Source organism: Choristoneura fumiferana, chromosome 24 (genome assembly GCF_025370935.1).
Source record: "Choristoneura fumiferana chromosome 24, NRCan_CFum_1, whole genome shotgun sequence".
Classification (NCBI taxonomy): domain Eukaryota; kingdom Metazoa; phylum Arthropoda; class Insecta; order Lepidoptera; family Tortricidae; genus Choristoneura; species Choristoneura fumiferana.
This window is the reverse complement of record NC_133495.1, coordinates 2756986-2775244: the sequence shown is the minus strand read 5'-3', so window position 1 is coordinate 2775244 and position 18259 is coordinate 2756986. Positions and strand designations below refer to the sequence as shown.

Sequence of the window (18259 nt, the reverse complement as noted above, 5' to 3'; positions counted from 1 at the left end):
CATTGCGTTTGATGCAGCGTTTATCGCATAAAGCAACCGAGCGCTTAAATGTATGTGTTTTTAAAGTATGCTCACCAATGACTAACAATATAGTCCAATTTGAAAATATGTTTTAGGTTTGGAAGAGTAATAATACTCTCGAGGTGAGCCCATACAAATAGAAAAAAACTAAACCGAAACGTCGAGGTAATATTACTTGTGTAATAATAGCGTGATAAGTCCCGTTTGTGGTATTTTGACTATGAGTGAGAATCACGAAAGTTTAAAACGTTATATAGAAAAAAACTATTGCTTTTTAATATAACATGGAAATCTAACAAGATATTTAAATGTAATATTCTAAAATTATATTCCTACAGCAGACCCATCGTCTATGACGCCTATTTTACTTTTTATTAAAATACGTCCCTGGCATCACCTAATGACGCATGCGTACCAATCTGAAGGAAAAAATATGTTGTAAACACTGACATTCTTGCATTCCTTTCTAACAAGCACTGAAATTTATGTTACCTCTCTCTTCCATCAACAGTTTTCATGCTTTTTCTTTTTCTCCTGATAAAATCGTATAGTCGTGTCCTTTTCTTGTATGCTGATGTTGGTCATACATAATGATAATCTTTGCTTTGACATTCACTAGAAAAACTTAACAGGCGTAGCGTCCATTGCTGATTTCGTGTGAATTTATTTTTATATTCTCGTAATGACGAAGAAATGTATTTGTCTAATACTTAGCTTCGTCAGCAATTAAAGTGTATTCCTGTCCCTGATCTAGCTCTACCGTCAGACAGCCTGTCTGGGCTGAAATACAGTTCTAGAACAATAAAATCTTGTCTATTTTCAGTTCACCATCGATTTTATTCGATCTCGCGAGCTATATTCCCGCCAATTGTACATGGTTCGAGTAACCTTGGAAATGGAGCGAACGCCCACACTTTCGACGTCGTACAGACCTAGGTATCAGGATTGTGCAATTAAATTATGTTGTTCGTTAAAATGGAATGTCTGACGTACCTACTATTAGGGTTTCGTCAATTGTTTTATTAGTGAGGAATTTCGACCAATCTGTTGCTAACTAGAGCAGATCAACTCATTGGTTCCGATTTGGTACTTTCCTGGGTAAAAAAGTATTAAGTAGGTACTTATTCTATTTAGCCTAAGTATCTCCATCACATCAAAAAATACTGGACACGTTTTCTTCTACTGTCAATCAAACAAAAGAAAAAGAATACAAATGGAATACAGATGAAGCCGAAGTATTAAATAGTAGAAGTGTCAGAGGGCCCGCACGACACGAACTTCGAGTTTCGAGTTTCGTAGTAGCCCTGCAGTCAAAGTTCGGGAGCGAGGGCCGGTGACGACGATACAAGTAATGTGGCGTGACGTCACGCGGAACTTCAACTGGCTACTTCATCATATTTTGTTTAATTGACAAAAGGAATAATAGGTAGACACGTGTCAAATATTTTTTGATAATCTATTCGACGAACTGTCCTTTTTTCACACAGCAACGGGAACAACAGAAATAGCTTTGGTGCCAGAGGGCCTACTCCGAAGTTCGTATCGTACCGTCCCTCTCGCTCTCGTATTAAATAGTATAAGTGTCAGAGGGACCAAATGACACGAAATTCGATTTTCGAATTTCGTAGTAGCCCCGCAGTCTACTTATGTAAGTCCAGTGGTTGCCACACAGCAAAAAAACGAGAAACTTTCGAGGCGCAAGAAGGTCCCGTAGACGGCAAGGCTGTGGCCCACGTCGGCTACACCTAGCGCCACCTCTGTATAAAGTCCTCCGCCAGAAGCTATATTTTTCAATAGGTACTTTTATGTTTAACCTCTTCATCGCCCCAGTCATCTAGTCGTGACAGCCAATAGAATGCCACACGGCATCTATCTATATATGTACCTATACATGTCCAACATTCAACTCGAAATTAATCCTTCTGTAATGGAATTAAAAATCAAGTTCATTTGACGCTGGTTTTACTGTGGCGTACAGAGCACGTCACGTTGTTTTGTGGCGGTGAAGAGGTTAATGTAATTACTGTTAATAAGTCTTTATCAATGAGGGCACATGAGGCCCATGCCCAGAACTCCCGCCCTCACGAGGCTTCGACATGGTGAACAAGCATGAAGAGAAGAAAAATCTACAGCGTGCAGCGTAAAAAATCTACTATTCCGTAAACTTCCCGCTTTATTTTAAAATATCAACGCTACGTAAGCAAATACGTTACGTCATAGAAAACTAAAATATCGCGCGTGTAAATATAGTGATACGCACGTGATAGAAAAATCGATTCACGTAACGATTTTAAAGAGGGCACTGGTCTAAGTAATTGGCATATTTTTGAGATAAATGCTGGAGTGGCGACCAATTTGTACGGAAATATTATTTACTAGCTTTTTCCCGCGGCTTCGCCCGCGTGGAATTCGGTTATCGCGCGCTGTTCCCTCGGCAACTGTGCATTTTTCCGGGATAAAAAGTAGCATATGTCAATCTCTATGCCAAAAATCACGTCGATCCATCGCTCCATTTCGACGTGAAAGACGGACAAACATACACACACACTTTCGCAATTATATTATTATAATAAGTATGGATATACGAAACTTCATCAAAGAACAGAACTACTACTGATAATGCTACTGATTGATTAGGAACTGATACGATACAAGTGGAAAAATATTTAGGGGCTGTTTCACCATCCATTGATTAGCGTTAACCGACGGTTAAATGTGATGCCGTCTCCGTCTATTCGAACAAAACAAATAGAGACGGCATCACACCTAATCGTCAGTTAACTCATAAACTTGTGAGCAAAAATTTGATCAAAAATATCTGAACACGACTCTATTGTTAACGGCGTAGAGTCGTGTTGAGATATTTTTGATCAAATTTTTGCTCACAAGTTTACGAACTCGACTGTACACTTTACACAAATATTAAAGTAACATGCATCATTTTCCTACAAAAATGTCTATAAGATAAGTTATATCATTCGTTCAATCCATTCGTGCCATCGACCTTTAACGAAGACCTCAATTTTGAAAATTCCCATTCGAATTTAGTAAAATCCCATGGTATACGCGAGCGAAGCCTCGGGTAAAATATAGCGTGTGGTAGTGTAATAATTTGTTTAATACTTGAAAAGAAACCAGTTAAATCCAGAAATAAATGGATAAGTACTCAAATGTATTAAAAACAATGTCAACCGCTATAAAAATAAACTTCCACGATTCTAATATTTCCAATACACGTGTACTTTTATCAGATAATGAAAATAGTTGAGACGAATTTCGCTTTGTAATGCAAATTTGAACTTTACCGATTGTAGATAAGACGAAACTTACTGCGTAGTGGTATTGTTTGCTTGTTGTTAAATTTTCGGACAAACGAAATAAAACGATATTTTTCGAATAGTTTTTGTCGTAAAGAAAATTGGACTAACATTTTTAATGTTTCAGATAGGTAACCGTAAATGGGGGCGCGTGGATCAAACCGCAATCAGAATAGGAATGAGCTCAAACTTCAATTTTTCACAAGTGAATGAAATTACTAAATCTAAATAAAACAAATTAAAGTTCTGTCAGATTTTTTTATTCATACACCTATTTATCCTTTTTCTTATGTTTAGACTTCTTCTGCTTTTTTTGCTTTTTATTTTTCTTTTTCTTCTTTTTGGATTTCACTTCTTTTGCCTCTACCCATGAATCAGAACTCGATGAAGATACTTCTACAACTTCTCTTTCACTCTTACTTCTGTACACAGGCTTCTCTATTTTCTCTTTCTCAGGTAATTCTTCCAATCTTTTCTGTAAATTATCTGGAATTTTAGGACCATATATAAAAGCTTCATTGTCCATTTCAGCATTATTGTCTACAGGTTTATTTGTTATTTGTTTCTTTTCAGCGTCAGACTTTTCTTCAGCCTTTTTTTCAGCATTCCTTTTCCATGAATTGATTTCATCAAAATCTATATTAGCAAATATACCACGAGGCGGAGAAAGGTTCCTTTCAACGTTCTTAGGAGCATCAATGAAATCAAAAACGCTGGCGTTATCATTTTTGGATGGAACTTCATTAGTCAGAGCACTATCGTCTTCTTCGTCACTCAGAAAAATAGATTTGTAGAGATCCATTTTGTCAAATTTATTTATAGTTTCTGTTACTGCTACAGTTTCTTTATCTTTAAGAGCGTCTTCAGATTCTTTCAAAAACAGTTCGGCTACTGTTAATCTTTTATTAAAACCAGTGTCACTAGTAGCACTTGTACCAGGTTGGGGATTATTGCTTTTCTCATTGATTGTAGTTTTATCATTTGTTGATTTCTTCGAATTGTTTTTATCATTACTGATGGTTTCTCTATTTAATGATTTGGAACCGCTGAAATGACTTTGCTCTTTTGTAAAGCTCTCTTTATCGTGGACGGAAGTTTCTAAATAATTGAATATGGAGTAGGATATCTTGGGTTTGTCTTCGTTTTTCGATTCTGGTCTGAGAACAAAAAAAACTTTAGTAAAATTACATCGACTTGCAAGTCTATAAAAAAACTTTTTAACAAAAAAATTAAACCGCCGAAAAAACTACAAAGACAAAAAATAATAAGCCTTTTTCATTTAACCTTAATCTAGGTACCAGTTTGAAGTCGGTGCCTCAGCACAGCACTAGCCAGCAGGAGTAGACCTATAGTCGTCTACCAGATAGGCTTCTATCACTCCTCCTGGCTCGTCCTGAGGCACCGACTTCAAAGTGGTACCTAGATTAAGGCTAAATTAAAAAGACTTATTGTTTTTGCTTTTAAGTTTTTTGGCGGTTAAATTATTTGGTAAAAAAAGTTTTTATTTTATACTTTCATCCCACCAATACGGTATTTGACTACTTTTTTATTCATTTTATAAATTAAAGCTTGACAATGCATGTTATCGAACAAACAAACAATTTTTAAGTTATCGTTAAATATAACAGAGTTATAAAGGTTTGAAATTAAAGATTAGACAGAGAAAGACTTACTAGCATATGACGTCACACGCAAGTTGCGCCATACTTGCTTTATAGAGAAAAGCGTTTTAGAAAGAGACATTTATATAGATTTTTCAAAAAAACATTCTGAATCAAATTTTTAAGCGAATTATTTTTTCTTTTCGCTAAACATTCTCTGTAAATCTATATTTTTATAATAATATACAGGATGTGGTAAATTCAACAGTTGTCAAATACCATATTTCAAAGTATTCCCTATCCAATAAAAAATAATTATGAAAATCGGACTACTATGTAAAAAGCTATGCGTGGTCATACATAAAAATATATATATATGCGTCGACTTGAGAACCTCCTCCGTTTTTTCGTCGGTTAAAAAAAAGAGCAGAAATCGAATGAGGGCGTCACTATCTACATACTACCACATTTTCGTAACTTCTCGTAACCTCACACGAACCATTGCATTGTTTCGCAGGTTTGTGCTATTTATTTATTTATATGTATAACTCACCGAGTCCCAAGCTCTGGCACATTGAACCTCTTGCACACCAAGCCCTCGGGCCTCCAAGGCGTCTCTCTCCGCGTCATGACCCCGTAAGCGCCAGCCTTGGCCGCGTCGATCTGCTCTTTGGACGCCAAGCCGTGGTTCGAGGAACTCTTGGACACAGCGGTAAGGGGGTTGAGAGCGTCGTCGGGCTCCGATGCGTGTGTGAACCTGAAGGGATAAATATAGGTTTTATTGGTACAAAAAAAAACAAGTTTTGCTGTTGACACTAAGGCACTTGTCCCACCGCCGACGATGAGCGAGAAAGCGAGTAGAGCGAGTAACTAGAAACGAGTGGGCGAGCAGCGAGAAGCGAGTGTAGTTTTGTCGCTCGGTGTAAGCGAGTGTTCGCGTGCGAGGGCGATTACTCGCTCCCACTCGACTCGCTCGTGCGGGGCGGCCGCCAAGCTGACATCGCTGAGCGAGTATCTATAGCTCAGCGAGTTTTATAGCTCTTGTCGCTGCGACAAAAGATGTAAGAGCGAGTTCTCGCCGACAGTGTGAACAGCCAGCGATCATTATTAATATATGTGTCTCTTTTACTCACACAGAATCTTATTTATATCTTTTGTTCGTTTCTTGAGCGAGAAAATAGTCGATAGCCAATCGTTTCCTCGCTGGCGGAGAGACAAGTGCCTTAATGGATTAGGAAGTCATTCTGCTGCTACTTTCAACTCACCTGTCACCCATAACACCAGAAAGCGGCTTATACAATTTAGCGGCTTGTTCGAACTCGGCCATCTCCCTGTCCCTTTCCCACGCAGTCAGCCTGTCCATATCCTCTTCTCTCTCTACCACGCTGTCTTTATCCCGCAAATACTTCTCATACCTCGCCTGCTTAGCCGGATTACTGACAAAAGGCTTAAAAACTTTAGTAACTTCTTTTCCAGAGTCCTTTATTGAAATAAAATCATCTGTGTTTTTTTCATTAGCACTTTTGGTCATATCTATGATTTCTATTTTATCTGTGGCGAAGTTGACATTTCTGCCGAGGATTTTTGCTATAGGGTCTTCCGGTGGCTCAGTTGGTACGATTGCTTTGGGCGTGGGGGCTTCCCCTAAAAGGGAGCCCCTTGCTTCGGCTGTTAACTCATGGCGACCTAAGCCTGAAAAAAAAGTAATACGGTATAATGCATAATGTATTTGACTTTTGTAATCGTACTGTATGTGACTTGCAATAAAGAATTTGATTGACTGACGACGCCAACAAATGCCACTAAATAGGATAAATATTTTTTTGATGTGTTCGTTAATGTCAGGACAAGGTATTTGACAAAGTTTAAAAAAACTGGAACGGGCGAAGCCGCGGGCAACAGCTAGTTACAAGCTTTTATTTAGTTTCACCTGTCCCGTTGTCTGTCTGTAATCAAATCTTGCAAGTTAAATTTGACTGACTTCCAGTAGTCAGATTGACTTGAAATTTGGAATACTTATGTAAATCGCGTGACAATACAATAGTCTAGTAGTGACGTCCTGGTAGTCCAGCCAGGATCGTCTCCGCAGGACGGAACTCTTCAATCGTTAATGGCATCGACTTGAAATTTGGTATGCAAATGTAGTTTGATGTCGATACAAGTACAGTCAACAAAAAGTAGTCAGCAAAAAAAGCTTGTATTAAAAATGAAAATTTTGCCAAAATCTTTTTATATTATTTTTGAGCTTTTTACCCTGGTCCCGTGGCAGTGCCGCGGTTGGTTCGAAGCGCGTGCGCCGCGCGCCGGCCGCCAGTGGAGTGTAATCGCGAGGCAGTGCCGGCGGCGCGTACGACGGCACCGCTGGCAAAGGCTTGCTGGCTCGCACGAAGCCTTCTAGCACCTGCAATATAAGCACGGAATACAATACGATACGAATTCTTCAAATTTTATGCTAAAATGACATATAATGAGATCAGCGTATCTACCGAATATTGTGCGCCATACGATATATCGACGCCAATAATAGTTATTTTTCAAAAATGACCGTAAAAGTTGACATTATTCTTTACATATCAGAAGGTGAAGTGCATAGTTTATGGTCAGCGAAAAATTAAAAGTTAAAACGATTGCAGGCGCGCTAGCTCGACAATAATGAATTAGCGCGCCTGCAATCAGTCGCATTTTTTTTAAAGTTAAAAAGGCCATGGCAATATTGGCACAAGTCGTATACATACAGCCAAGTCTAATGGCCGGTGTCAGATATTTTGTTGGAACAACGGACTTTTTCTATTGGGTCTGAAATAGCTTGTGGTGTTTTCGGTGGAAAAATACACCTGCAATTTATTTTTTAATGAAAAAAGGCGGGAAAGCATAAGAAAATTATTGGAATAAAATTAAATTTACAATATATTTTGAGAAAAAGTTTATTCTATTTCAGAATTATTCACCATTTTTGAGAAAAGCTTTATATTAGTCTCGGCTGGAATAGCAATTGCTGGCTTCGTATTAGTTAAACGGACTCGCAAGCTCGTCCGTTTAATACTCATACTCAGCCAGCAATTGCCTACTTCCAGGCCACGACAATAATCTACTATTATGCAACTGTATCGTAATAGGGGTCCTTAAAACACGAGTGTGGTTTTATGAAACGAAGCGTGGCCGAGTTTCATAATAGGGTCACATGAGTGTTTTAAGGCCTAATTACGTGTAATTATGGTGACTGCACTTGATAGTGACATCTTACGGGTGGAAATTAAACTAAAACTATATAAAATGTGTGCAACTAGCACCATCTATAAAGAGGTTGTAAAACAGAACTACAAAATTAGTACATCTCACACCATCTGTTAAGAAATTATGTAACTAAAATATGAAATGTATGTAAAACGGTTAAACAATATAATTGTTACCATTTATGTAATCACTCGCTGTCTGACAATGATTTGATTGATTGATTGACGATACGACATAATAATAATAAATATCATGGGACACTTGACACCAATTGACCTAGTCCCAAACTAAGCAAAGCTTGTACTATGGATACTAGACAACGGATAAACATACATATATAGATAAATACATACTTAAATACATATTAAACATCCAAGACCCGAGAGCAAACATTCGTATTATTCATACAAATACCTGCCTCGGCCGGGAATCGATCCGGGACCTCAAGCTTCGTAGTCAGGTTCTCTAACCACTTGGCCATCCCGTTGTATGGTTTAAAAGTGGGATCAGTGAACGGAAAGTGGAATCTTTCGCAAAGACAGTTATATAAAACGGCACAGGATCGTGCAGAGGCAAGTTCGCGGCCGACCTCGATGCTAAAAACGCGACTCAATACTCAATATGCGACGAGCGTAAGTCTCGGCCATCTGCTATCATTTATTATAATTATAATTATGTATGTGGACGGTGTGCATACGCGCCGGCCGACAATGCGGTCACAGTTAAGATAGGCTATGTACGCCATTTTAAAGCGCATGAACGCCAATCAAATAATAGGGATGTTGACTCCATTAAAAAATAATTCGAAGACACGACTCCAGTAAAAAAACGCTTTATTTTAGCTCTGAAAACCAGATTGTTTTACGATTAACTGAAAAATTCGATTTTTTGATGCTTTAAAACCAATAAATAGTTAGTTGATTGTGTTGGCGAACAAGCGACGTCATATGTTGCTATTTCCATTCAAACTCTATGGGAGAATTGTGTTTTGACAGCTCATAAAAAGTACGTCAGTTGATTGGTGGAGTCAACATCCCTATTAGGAGTCGAAGTGGTCGCCATGACCGAAATTGGTCGGAGCATCATTATCATTTAAAATAATATGAAATACAATACGATACGATATGATCTAAAAGTGAGATCAGTGAACGGAAAGCGGAACCTTCCGCGACGATAGTTATTTAACCTCTTCACCACCACAAAACAAACGAAGTGACGTGCTCTGTACGCCACAGAAAAACTAGCGACAAATCAATTTGATTTTTAATTCTATTTTGAATGTTGGTCATGTATAGATGACCGTGGCGTGTGAGGCATTCCATTGGCTGTCACGACTAGATGACTGGCGGTGAAGAGGTTAAAATAGTATGAAATACAATACGATACGATACCTACATACGATATGATTTAAAAGTGCGATCAGTAAACGGGACGCTTAATTTTCCGCGACGACAGTTACAAGATAATAATAAAAAGTTATATGATCTGATAGTGGTTAATTTAGCCAAAAATGCAGTCAATTTAGTCATTTGTTTGTATTACTAAAAAAATGTTTGAATCGTAAACTTTTTCAACTTAGTCTGATTACGAAAAGTGATTTAATTTTTTACGACACAAAAAGGAAAATAAATATGCTCAAGTCGATTTAACATTACAAAATATATATTTTTTGTGCTTACATTGACCTCCTGTTTGCCCTTAGCCTTCGGTTTGTCTGGCGCAGCGCCGCCCAGCGAGAAGTCGTAATGCGACATGTCCTCGGTTGCGTAGATATCTTCGTCGTCGGCCTCCAGGGCTCCGACCCCGAAGGCCTGCCCGCGGATCGACACCTGGTAAACAGTGACAGCAGAATTTAAGGGAGTACCGAACTTCTAGTTCTAAGCAACGTGGATATGGCGAAGAAGGGAAGGGGGATAAAAGCGCTCTATAGGGAGGTCATTCACGATGACGCGTGCCGTAGTTCTTATTACAATGACATTAATGTCTAATTTTGAAAAAAAAATGATATGACAAAACGTTGGTTGATGGTTTGGAAACGCAATTGGACCCGCTACATCTAGCGCTGTTGTTTGTATGTTATCATAATTTTAATGTAGTGTTTTTTCGTCTGCCGGGTCCGCTAGTATGGAATATATGGAAGACTAGCTGTTGCCCGCAACTCCGTCTGCGCAGAATTCGCTTATCGCTATCCCGCGGGTACTTTGCATTTTTCCGGGATTAAAAGTCTATGTCCTTCCTCGGGACTCCAACTATCTCCATACCGAATATGTCTAAATCGGTTCAGCGGCTGAAACGTGAAAATGTAACAGACAGACAGTTACATTCAAATTTATAATATTAGCAGAATTATGTCTGCCCTGACCAGGGATAGAACCCGAGACCTAAAGCTTCATAGTTAGGTTCTCTACCCAGTTACCCACTGGACTATCCAGTCGTACTGATATATTATTATGTATTAAAAACACGATAAACGACTGTCTCAGTTTAAGAAAATAAATCCGAATAACTCACGTCTTAAATCGAGTTTAGCTCGAAATGTTTCGGGCTGTCATCACTGCGCGCCTTAAGACGCGAGTTATCCGGATTTATTTAATTAAATATGAAGGTATACGGTAGTTTCATGTTCAAACACTGTCCAAGTTCTTACCTTCCTCCCTTTATCCTTCATAACCAAATGGCTTTTCGAACTCCCCTGCCCGTACTCCCCCGCCAAACTACCCAGTACAGAATGTCGACTCAACCCCGAATAGCCCAAGCCGAACCGGTCGCTCTTACGCTGTAGCACGTAAGGGTCATAGTCGTCTGGCGCGAAAAGTGTCTCGTATTCGAACTCTGAATCTGAGCTGTCGGAATTTACTTCAACTGCCTGAAAAAATAGTAAGTTATTATTTAGTAAAATTAAAATGTTCTATTTAAAGGCGATGATTAACTTGAGCATGCGCTGTTAACAGAACATCATACATTCGCCGTTTTTAAATTTATCAAAGTGAACAATGAACAGATCCAAGCCAAGCATAGAACCCAACATTGGAACTATCATTTACACCAGGGATGTTCCTACAGAACGCGGCCCGCTGTAGATGTACGCCCGCGACCTAATAGAAATAGCGAAAACCTAGCAAAATTATGATAATTTCAGTTGTGTTTATTTGCTGCAGGGATGTTATAGATATAACATTTCGGATCTGTGTTAAAAATAAAGTTGTATTAAATACTTGTGATGTATACATATTATTTAATAATATTGAAAATCTGTTTTAAAAAAAAATATATGTACCTTGTTGAGTTTCTTGCCGGATTCTTTTCAGCAGAGGTTTTTCCGAACCGGTGGTAGATTTTTTTTGACATTCATAAGTGCTTGTTATAGCCTAAATTGAATAAAGATATTTTGACTTTGACTTTGACTTTGATCTGGATATGGGTACGGATATATGTCAAACATAATAAAGGTTTCGGTTACGGATATTAAATTAAGTATTATCCGATAGTTTCGGTTACGGATATATTGGATTTTTAAATAAGTGTTATTTATTTAATCGTATGGCATACATTTAAAATAGGCTTATAATACATAGGTACATACACACAAAGTTACAAAATACAAAAACAATAACAATACAACATGCTAAATGTCAACATTCAGGGTGTTGGGCCATGCAACTGCGTCCGATGTGAGGTGCAGTAGGTCAATAAGTGTAAAAGTAGTAAATACATACAAATAGGAATATAAATGACTTGACTTTAATTGTAATAGTTACGATACGAGTCGTAAATTACGACTTAGAAATAGAAATAATAAACAATAGATGCAGAAGATTTAGACTTCGCCCCTGTCCGAAACTATCCGAAATTTTTATATCGGAATCAGTTACGGTTACGGATAGCTTTTTATTTCGGATATCCGATAGTTTCGGTTACGGATACGGAGCTCCATAACATCCCTGATTTGCTGCGGCCCGTTTTAGCGCATAATCTGTCAGTGGCCCCTGGCTCTAAAAGTCTGTGCATACCTGATTTACACGATCATTGAAGGGAACACTAGTTCACTCTAGTAATTTTTTTATTATGAATGATGATGTCAGACGGATGCTCGGGAAAAAGCTCAAATCAATCGTGTTTTCGTTTGAATGCTCACTAGAACGCTGTAACATATCATTCGCTAGAATGGTCTATGAGTGAATTGCTCAAGTTTTCTGCACCTTAACATTAGTATCACAATTTAAAGAAACTAATTTGTGACCCCTGCACTAGGTTATAGTAGATATATGTTCCTTTACCGGTCTCAGTTCCTCTGGCATATAGCACCCATACACTTTGTGCTGGTCTCCGCTGGCCTTCTTCTGGGCTCTGGTCTGGCGGCCCCCCACCCCCTGCCCCGCCCGCCAGCCCATGGCCCGCAGCATGCGGACTGCTGCTGTCTCGTGCACTGGACGGAGTAACTGCTCTAGCACTGGCTCGCCTAAATTCAAAATTTTATTGGATTTAACTTCATATCATCGCGAACAGTGGGGAGCGCCAAAGTTCGCATACTCTTCGCAAGTCATACCGTATTTTTTGTCCGAATCATCGTTTGTCATAATTTTTTTCCCATTCAAACCTTAAAATTTTCTGAAAATTTTAAATGGTAATCCTATAGAAAACAATTGGTTAGGTTAGGTTTGTTTTACATCAATTCTGAACAATTATTGGATTCAGAGAAAAAAGAGTTATGATTACAAACAATCATTCTGACAAACATTACATTCGGACTTTCGATAAGTATGCGGCCGATATGGACCCACGAACAGGGATTGTCGAGCCACTTGCCATTGTAAACATAAGTTAGCCGTGTTATACAAACTCGTCGTAAATATTGTCATTAATAAACCAGAATAGCTATGAATATTGACGGTAAAATTACAAACAGTAGCAAGCTGGCAAGTGAGTCAACAATCCAGGCTTGTAACTGTACAAGTGTACATATACATAAGTTCTTACAATAGGTTAGTTGGTATACAAAGTTTTAATTAAATAACTGAAAACCTCAGGAACCCTGTGCCTTTTCAAAATAAAAAAAACCTATATTTTTCCAAGTCAGTTATTCTAATTAATTTCTAACTCTACACTTGTGAAATAATATGCAACCTCACTAACACATTTAATTGGTGTATGCTGTATTCATAACTTTTCGAGTGAGCACAGTGAAAAAAATAATTAAAAAAAAAAACAACCTAGTTTAAAGTAGGTGTATACATACTTTTTAATCTATTAATTATGGGGTCCTTTTAATGTGTTTTTTAACTAACAGTGTTCAATAAGTCTCTGTCTTGTATGTTAATATGTGAGTCATTGTCCTGAAGAACCATCTCACCAGGTATAGGCCCATCATGATACCGATGTTGCGCTGGCCGCTTTCTACCGGAGAACTCGCTCTGTGTCTGCATGTGCTGTGGAGCAATCCCATACTCGCTGCGGTCCTCCTCATCCATGAAGTCTTCTGCACGCTGGCTCTGTTGTTCACAAATTTTTTTTCACAAATTTAAGCTAATATATTTTGAATTTCAATTTCAAGAAACTGAGGTTATAATTTTTTTTTCTGATTAATATTAAATTGAAATTAAACATCAATACCCAGCCCAAACTCATAAGATAAATTTTGCCCACTTTAGACCATTCTGGGGTGGGCTGGGCATGGCCTACCCAGTTTCCCCCCAAGTGCTGGCTTAGGGTGGAGGTGACTGGGGCAGCTGCCCGGGGCGCCAGGTAATACAGGCCAGTTCAACTTGACCACTTAATTTTAATAGCTATTTTTATTTAGTCTATAGACTTATCTCACAGGAGTAAGTATGTCTAATAAACACAACTGGTCATTTTGTCACTTGTTGTATCTAAAAAGGCGCCTAAGGCATGACTCGCTCTCTCACCAGCTCTGCCTTCCCCCATGAAAAATTACAAATTTTCTTACAGCAATCTGCGCCTTGTCCCCCCTGGAACTCTTGAACGTGGCTGGCGTCCATCCCTCCGCAGTCCCTACAGTGTTCCCGAAGCCCGCAGAGAAGCCCCCGGTGAAGGCGCCGTGGAAGCGCCGCCGCCCGTGCGCGTCCACCGCGAACTGGTCGGGCTGCTGCTGGAACTTGCGCTTTGACGGGATCTCATCTACAATGTTCCATTTTGGATTAAGCAGGGTCGGCATAATATTAATTTTTATTACTTCACTGTATTGATTTGTGGTGTTCATTAAATATTTGTGTTGTATTGTACCCTGCCGCACTACCACAACATGTCCATTGTTATTCAAATTACACATTTAACTTGTTAACGTGTTTTCTAAACGTAAAAATCGTCCATGATGATTCGAAAATTGAAAAACACAAATTGTATTATGTGGTTTACTACTTCTTACCTTCCTCATATGGATCCAAAGGAGTCCCATAACTAATAGCATTTTCTTCGTCGGAATCAGAATCACTCATTTCTAATTATTTAATCAAATCGATTGGTAAACAAAAAGTAAATATAATAAGAGATCAAGATCAACATAACCTACAAATAAATTGACGTTTTTGTTTTGACATTTCAATTTTTTTTTAATGATTTGGCTGCCGTGGGTGCAGAGCTTTTCAGTCGGTTTTAGAAGTGTGTTTGGTTTGATGGAAAAGTAAAGCAACAAAGGATTTTTTTTTGTCTACGAGCTGATGGACCCTTTAGTTTAAAATTTGGCAATCCCATACAGCTCAGGTAAGGTACAAACAGTTCACAAATCATTTAACCTACCAATCACTACTACTAAAGGATACTTGCCACTAGCTAAACTGTTGTATTTATCCGTAGTGAGTCGAGTGAGTCATCAGATTTCTTTTTTGTCAAAAATCATTATGTAAATGCCAGAAGAAGATTCTACAGATGATCTACCTATGCATGAGCACTCAAGGTTTACTTATAACTAAAATTTAAACAAAGTTTACAAAGTCTGTTATTTAATTGTACAACACTTGCACCTTTGATTATATACAACACACAGCTCAATCATCGAATAGAAATGTATACACGGCCATTTACATTGTACAATTTATTAAAATTGCAACAATGATAATCAATTTTAAGACTTTCATAAAACTTCAATTCCATTCAATGCTTCACAACCTTCCAACACAACAAAACATACAGTATCACAGTAAATAAATACAGGTTGATTTTTATACAAAACAATATGAGACTCTAAAATTAGAACACATATTCTTATCTATCATCTAACCACTGCCTGGGAACCAACAATTTTTTCATCCAACAACATTTCATTCACAACATGTTGCAATTTAACAATACCACGAAACCTGTCTTCATCATTAAGACATGCTTTTAGCAACTTGTCTAAGTATGGTCTATAAGTATGAACATCTTTAGGTATAGGGTATAGTAGAGGAGTTTCATCACCAGCTAAAATGTAGCATGCAGCCCAAAGGTTGTGGTCGCTAAGATGGTGTTTACACATGTTTTCTATAGAGAATATAAACCCTGGACCCATAGACTCTTTGCTGTAGCGTTGGTACCAATGCGGTAGGTCTTTTTTGGGTGAAATGTGTTTGTCCAAGATTATTACATCTTCCAAATCTATGAATGTGATGTCATCCTTTTCGTTGGCTACAATGTTGTCAAGTGACCAATCCATGAGGTAGAAACGATATCTGAAAAAATGTTGTTTTTTTTGTTATTTTTACTCATGTTCAAGTGACCAGTTATAACAACATTGGATGTAATGATATAAAAAAAGTCCCAGCACAATCTTATATCCCAAAATAACCCAGGCTATAACAACGAGCCGTGTTTAACAACCAAATATTGCTGTACCTTCAATGTTGCTATAAACGGTTTTTAACCCTCAACTGTGGCAACGTAACTCTTAAACGAGTGGACCAATTTGAATGTGATTATTATTATTTAAAAACAGGTTTTTTAGCAATGGTTCTTAGGGGTCTATATCGACTGGTAGAAAATTGTTAGTCATAATGTAATGTTTGACATAACTCTTTTTTTCTCTGAAACTATTTATTTTCCAGAATTGTTATAAAACAAACCTAACCTAACCTATAGAGTTTTACATGATGACCATTTAAAAAGTTATGAAAAATGTACGGTTTCAGCGGGGAAAAAAATTATGAGTAAAAATAATTATGACAAACATTACATTATGACTTATAAGATTATGTCAGTCGAAAGGTCCCCGGTTCTTAGACATGTTTTATCAAAATCGGTTTAGCCGTTTTTGAGATATTGAACTTGTAAGTGACAATGTCGGGGGTTTTCCAAATTTTTATTGGTTAGGTTATGACTATAAGGAGTACAGTAAAAAATGATAAGATTTCAAAATGTAATTAACTGTAAATCAAATAACACTAATTTATCTGTAACTAGCCTGTTATTTCTACCTTTCATGTTTAAAAGTGAAATCCATGGCAGCATCAAGTATCTTCTTAGCGTACTTGAGTTTCCGATGCCAGACGACATGCAGCAGTGAGGACAGAGGCTCCCCCTCATGTGCCACAATCTCCAGCCTCCCACACACACCACCGTAAGCAGGGACCGGCCAGCCACGGGCTTTCGGTATCACCTGGACATTGTATATAGGATCAGAAAAAATTATAGGTATAGGTAAATTTTCACTCACTCCCAATTGTTTTACTCTTTCCCTGCTTCATATGAAATGAAGGTTTAGTAAGCTAAGATAATAATTTAACAAGAATAAAAATATAAAAATTACAAACAAAATGTTGGCACTCTCACAACACTCATTTAACCACAAAATTAATAAGCACATTTATTGTGTCATCACTTGTATGGGCTATAGTTTATTAATAGAACATGCAAAAGGTATACACAGACTTTTTGTTGAATGAATTGATTTCATACTGCCAGCGGCGTCTTTAGTCCTTGTAGCGCCCGTGTGCAATTATTACTTTTGCGCCATCTAGGAAGGGCGCGGTCAAAATGGAATAGGTACAAAATGTATAAAGTACTCTGTGGTGCCACGGCCGGCGCCCCTAACACCGCTGCGCCCGTGTGCAACGCACACCCTGCACTATAGGTAAAGACGCCTCTGCATACTGCTCCTTACCTGCAATATCAATGGCTCAGGATTTACACTCAGAACAGTCCAAATATTTATAAGATCAGACTTAGACTGCTTGGCTAGCATTGGCTTCATAAAATCCAAAATACTGTATGCATACGGACACACCACTAGGCCTTTTCTAGGCTCCGTATCTGGCCAACTGAAGTTATAATGCACTATACTCATTATTTTCTCATCAATTTTACTCATATTCAACAAATCTATCGGCTTACAATCCTGTTTTAACTGCCAACTCTTACACAATTTAGTGTCGAATTCCTGAAGCTCCCAAGTCTGCGCTAACTTCTTCAAAACAACCCTACGGTTTGATTTTGTAAAACCGTAATACACGTTCTTAGCATTGAACATTCGTGACCAACTGGGCCCGCTTTCGAGAAGTATCTGATTAGAATACAGCTCCGGACACACGGAGACTCCATAGCACGCTGGGCAACGGTTTAAATCAGTCAAGTGCATAACCACAGGCGTCTTTAAATCGCCGAACAACAGCACCGAAATGTAGAAGGAAGCTGTGAACGCAATGAGCGCAATAAAAAATCGTTTGCAGAACCGCCGCCGTAGCATAACCCTTTTGAACATTTTATCCCCCATTTTGGAAATAAATTTTGGTGTAATTTGTTTAACACTTACATAGTTTTACTTTATTAAAACCTAAACTGCGATGGGTACAAGTGTAGTGTAATGTTTGGTTTGGCACAAAGCTGTCTGACTGACAGCTGTGACTTTTTTTTAAATTAAGTAACTGATTGGTCATATTTATGAAATTCTGTGTTTAGAAGATTTCACTAAATTATAATATTTGCAATTCTTCACATTTTAAGCTGTGAAAAAAAAATAAGCGGAAAGTATTACTAAGATAAATAATACAATATAAAAATAATTCTGACTGGATATCCTTTTTTATTTAAGTAAATGAAATTTAGTTCTATTTTTCAATTTATATGGCAGCCCACAAACCTTCATCTGCTGCGTGGGAA

General features: G+C 38.0%; 2 protein-coding genes across 2 annotated transcripts; both read right to left on the bottom strand.

Annotated features, from left to right (window-relative positions):
* Positions 1–3582: 3582 nt before the first annotated feature.
* On the bottom strand, positions 3583–14739 carry LOC141441820 (G patch domain-containing protein 1 homolog). Its single transcript, XM_074106701.1, has 10 exons — positions 14556–14739; positions 14118–14308; positions 13524–13662; positions 12451–12632; positions 10821–11039; positions 9853–10002; positions 7193–7340; positions 6205–6631; positions 5493–5696; positions 3583–4495 (listed from the first exon to the last, which is right to left on the bottom strand). The coding sequence occupies exons 1-10, from the start codon at positions 14623–14625 to the stop codon at positions 3610–3612; spliced, it is 2616 nt and encodes an 871-aa protein (XP_073962802.1). The 5' UTR covers positions 14626–14739; the 3' UTR covers positions 3583–3609.
* Positions 14740–15112: 373 nt separating this feature from the next.
* Positions 15113–17987, bottom strand: LOC141441822 (divergent protein kinase domain 2A-like). Its single transcript, XM_074106704.1, has 3 exons — positions 17265–17987; positions 16579–16760; positions 15113–15837 (listed from the first exon to the last, which is right to left on the bottom strand). The coding sequence occupies exons 1-3, from the start codon at positions 17871–17873 to the stop codon at positions 15399–15401; spliced, it is 1230 nt and encodes a 409-aa protein (XP_073962805.1). The 5' UTR covers positions 17874–17987; the 3' UTR covers positions 15113–15398.
* Between the last annotated feature and the right edge of the window lie 272 nt (positions 17988–18259).

Excerpts from the sequence above, each read along its gene's own strand:
- LOC141441822 (XM_074106704.1), bottom strand. The coding sequence starts at position 17,873 with ATGGGGGATAAAATGTTCAAAAGGGTTATGCTACGGCGGCGGTTCTGC. Across the intron at positions 16,761-17,264 it reads CTGAGCCATTGATATTGCAG|GTGATACCGAAAGCCCGTGG; the intron begins GTAAGGAGCAGT and ends TACAATGTCCAG. Across the intron at positions 15,838-16,578 it reads TTCACTTTTAAACATGAAAG|ATATCGTTTCTACCTCATGG; the intron begins GTAGAAATAACA and ends ACATTTTTTCAG.
- LOC141441820 (XM_074106701.1), bottom strand. The coding sequence starts at position 14,625 with ATGAGTGATTCTGATTCCGACGAAGAAAATGCTATTAGTTATGGGACT. Across the intron at positions 13,663-14,117 it reads GGGACAAGGCGCAGATTGCT|AGCCAGCGTGCAGAAGACTT; the intron begins GTAAGAAAATTT and ends TGTGAACAACAG. Across the intron at positions 10,003-10,820 it reads TGAAGGATAAAGGGAGGAAG|GTGTCGATCCGCGGGCAGGC; the intron begins GTAAGAACTTGG and ends ACTGTTTACCAG.